This window comes from Solanum dulcamara, chromosome 11 (genome assembly GCF_947179165.1).
Source record: "Solanum dulcamara chromosome 11, daSolDulc1.2, whole genome shotgun sequence".
Classification (NCBI taxonomy): domain Eukaryota; kingdom Viridiplantae; phylum Streptophyta; class Magnoliopsida; order Solanales; family Solanaceae; genus Solanum; species Solanum dulcamara.
In genome coordinates, this window is record NC_077247.1 from 46,539,584 (window position 1) to 46,543,275 (window position 3,692).

The 3,692-nt window shown below is 28.6% G+C and overlaps 1 protein-coding gene across 1 annotated transcript; it reads right to left on the bottom strand.

Moving 5' to 3' along the window:
- Positions 1 to 1,551: 1,551 nt before the first annotated feature.
- Positions 1,552 to 2,402, bottom strand: LOC129874538 (pollen allergen Sal k 5.0101-like). The gene is made up of 2 exons (XM_055949835.1): positions 2,136 to 2,402; positions 1,552 to 1,907 (listed from the first exon to the last, which is right to left on the bottom strand). Exons 1-2 carry the CDS (start codon positions 2,305 to 2,307, stop codon positions 1,552 to 1,554), a joined length of 528 nt encoding a protein of 175 aa, XP_055805810.1. The 5' UTR covers positions 2,308 to 2,402.
- Positions 2,403 to 3,692: the final 1,290 nt, after the last annotated feature.

Sequence of the window (3,692 nt, forward strand, 5' to 3'; positions counted from 1 at the left end):
TAGGATAAATTTTATGTAGCCAACAGAAAAAATCTCAAATTGTAATAATAATAATAATATTGTGCCCTAAAAAAACAAAGAACATTCATATATTACTATCTAATAAGAGGCGACAAACATACAATTCTTTAAACTTTAAATAAAAATATATATGATGATCTTTCCTTGTATAAAATTAGGATCTCTCCTTGAAAATTGGTTTTAGGTCTTCAATGGAACAATGATATAACCCCATAAGTGCTATCAAACTCCATATCATAATGTGTTTGAGTTCGAACTCATGAAGGACCGCATTATTGAGCTCCCAACTATAAAACCATGTACCAATGAGCCTTCCATTTCCGTAGAACTCAAAGACAATATTTGCATTTTATAGAATCATGAACTCGAAAACTCTTTTCTTTTAAGTATTGTGGTAAAGTTCAAACTCATGGACAGAATCTTTGAGTTCTAAGCCATAAAATAATGAACTCAAGGAAAGCATGATCTCGCATTGACAATTAAATTAAGTCATTTCTACGTTAAGCATATTAGTTGATTTGATACACAATTTTTAACCGAGGTTAAGTTTCCGATAGAACAAGAAGATCACTAGATAATTACTCCCTCTGTTCCTTTTTAGTTATTAGTTATCGCGTTGCGTTTTTCAAGAGTCAATTTGATTAATTTTCAAAGTAAAATTAGATTACATTAATTTAATATTTTAAAAATAAAAAAATAGATATTTAAAAACTATACAAAAAAATAATACTATAAGTTACAATTTTTTGCATATCAATATGATGAAAAAAATACATCTTAAAATGTTAGTCATAATTCATATTGTTAATTTGATTCTCAAAAAAGAAATTGCGACAATTAAAAAGAAACGGAGGAAGTAGAAAAATTGGGGAAATTAATGAAACATATTAATTTGTCTGACCTTTTTCTTTTTAATCCATTTTTTGAAAAAAAAGTTCTTTCCATTTTTTAAAATTTCTTATGGAAAAAAAAAATCTTTTCTAATTTTGGGAACTCTTTAGTTTTAACTTTTCAAAGTAACATGTTTAAGATTATAAAATTAAATGACATTTTGATACATTTTATATATTATTTAGTTTAGATTTACAAGATTCAATTTTTTTTATTACTTTGTTAAATTTCATATAAATAATTAAAATAAGAGAAATAAATTAAAATAGAGGAATGTCTCTTGATGAGGACGGCCGGTTCAGCCGAAGTATAAGTAGAGCTGGTGCTGTTACTAATAGTGGTATTGTTGGTCCACGAATGATGTAGTTTACATTACTTAATTATTCTTTTATTTTCTTATTGGAAAAACACATTAATACATTTGAGCCTTGAATGAAAATTTCTACGTCCAAAGCTCTTAGGAATAAAGTTTAGAAACCCCTCAATCTTAAAATCAAAATTCAAATTAACTAACACAAAATTACATTAAAATGACCTTAATTAAAGTATATATAGAGAGAGATGAAAAATTAATGACACATTAAATAAATTAAATATAGAACGACAGTTTAGTCTTGTTGTAAATCAATTTAAAAGGCTTCAGGCCTGGTTAATATCTTTAAGTTCAGGGAGATATTCCATCTCCTTGAATTCTTGTTGACATTCTGGTGCAACTTTTCTGGTCAAGAAAAAGAGAGCATTGGATTCACGATTCTTTCCAGCAATGCCATTGTTGCTAGTCAGTGTAACTCTTGATGATTCCCTGGTATATCCTTCACTTGGGATCTCACTGCAATCTTCTTTTGGACTTTTTATCAAATATGTCTCACAGATTTCGTTCTCGTGATCTCCTTCTATCAACATGTGATAATATCCAGTGGAGTTAGTCGAGGCAGTCACAGTCATTGTGACTTGTTCAGTTTCAGGGTGTCGGCATTGCATCCCCACTCTCGCATCTGCATGTGTACGTGCAAATAGGTAATAACCTCAATCAAAAACAGATAAAATTAATACTGGACAACTCAATTGATCCCTCAAACCAAACAACCATTACGAGTAGTTGCCTATTACCTTTTAACTTTTTTGAAAAATCGTCTCAATTTAGTAATTGACATTGCACTAAATCCAACAATTATGATGGTACATTTGAGAAGAAAAATAATATATTTTAAAAAAATATATACCTGCAATGGGCTCACTAAGGTTGGTTTTGAATATTGAACGACAAGGATCACAATACACAATTCCTTCAACAATAAATTGATAATTATCAGATTCTTCAGTGGCTTGAGTAATCCCTAATAGGGAGAACAAGCAAATAGCACTAGCAATAAAGATTATTGTTGATTTTCCCATTTTTTTCTTCCTTGTTTTGTTTCTTTTTTTCTAAAAAAAAAACAATTTTGGTCTTTCTTTGTTTCTTTCTGCAGGTTGCAAAATCGAAATTAGAAAGCACCTTTTTTGTCAAAGGAAAGTATAGAACCTACGATCTTGAAGGGATGCTTTATTTATTATTCTGGCAGTTAGTTTTATTCGGTTGTTATTTAATTGATTTTTTTTAATTTCCAATGGTAAATAATAACGCATTCCTCCTATTTTAACTCTTGTTCATTAATTTTTGTTTCCCTTTCTCTCTCGCATATACACAAAAAACAATATTTTGTGTTAGTCTGGTCATATGCTAAAAGACCAAGGAAAGAACTCAAGTTCATTAACTTCATTTCAAACAAATTCAACAGAAAATTTAGGAAAATTAAACTATAGTAATAATTAACTTAAGAATAATTTCACCAAAATATTTCCATATACGTTTATATTATGAGAAATTGAGAAAATAAAATGCAGTGCTTTAGATTAGTTTTACTTACTCATTTATCAAATTTAACTTCTTCCGTCCATATATATTATATAGATGATGTTATTTTGCTTGAGCGTACAAATCACTAATAACTATTTTCACTAAATTATCCTTAATCAAATTATAGTATCAATTAAATTCTTTTATGTAAATTCACATATTAAAAACATTCTTTTAATCATATTTAGTAAAGATTTACTTTAATTTTTTAAAATTGAGTAAATGGAAAAGAAAAATAGGAGAGACGTTATTGAACTTGACAAGACGAAAATTCAAATAATCAAGCATTCAGAAAAGGTAAAGATTATTCCAAAGGTAGTGGCCTTGTTGGTTGTGGTTAGAGCTATCAAAATGGGCTGACCTAATCCAATCCAATCCAATTTTAAAAGGTTAGCGAGTTAATAAAGGCATATAAAATAGCAATCCAATTCAGCCCTAATCGGGTTACGGATTGGGACGAATTGATCCTTCAATCAAAAGATGGACAACATTGACTTCTTAAAAAAACTATCGAACATTGATAAACACAACACCAATACATCAAAAATTCACATGTCCATGAATTGCACATACTTTAGTGGAATACTTACAAAACAACAGAATATGCAAAATATAGCAGTCAACATTCATAAGATTCATCAAAATAACGTACATTACATGATCATTTTTTTCATAAATTAGACAAGAAAGGAGAACTGAAAAATTAGGCATAAACACAAAAGTAAATGAGGTCTCAAATTCATAGTTATAATATTTCAATTGTCTAATTGCTGAACATTTGATAAAATAAAACACTAATTAAAATGTATATAATAAATATTTTTAAAATTCACGACTCACGAACTACTCTGAGTCTCGCGAATCGAGCCTATAAGAGTACACT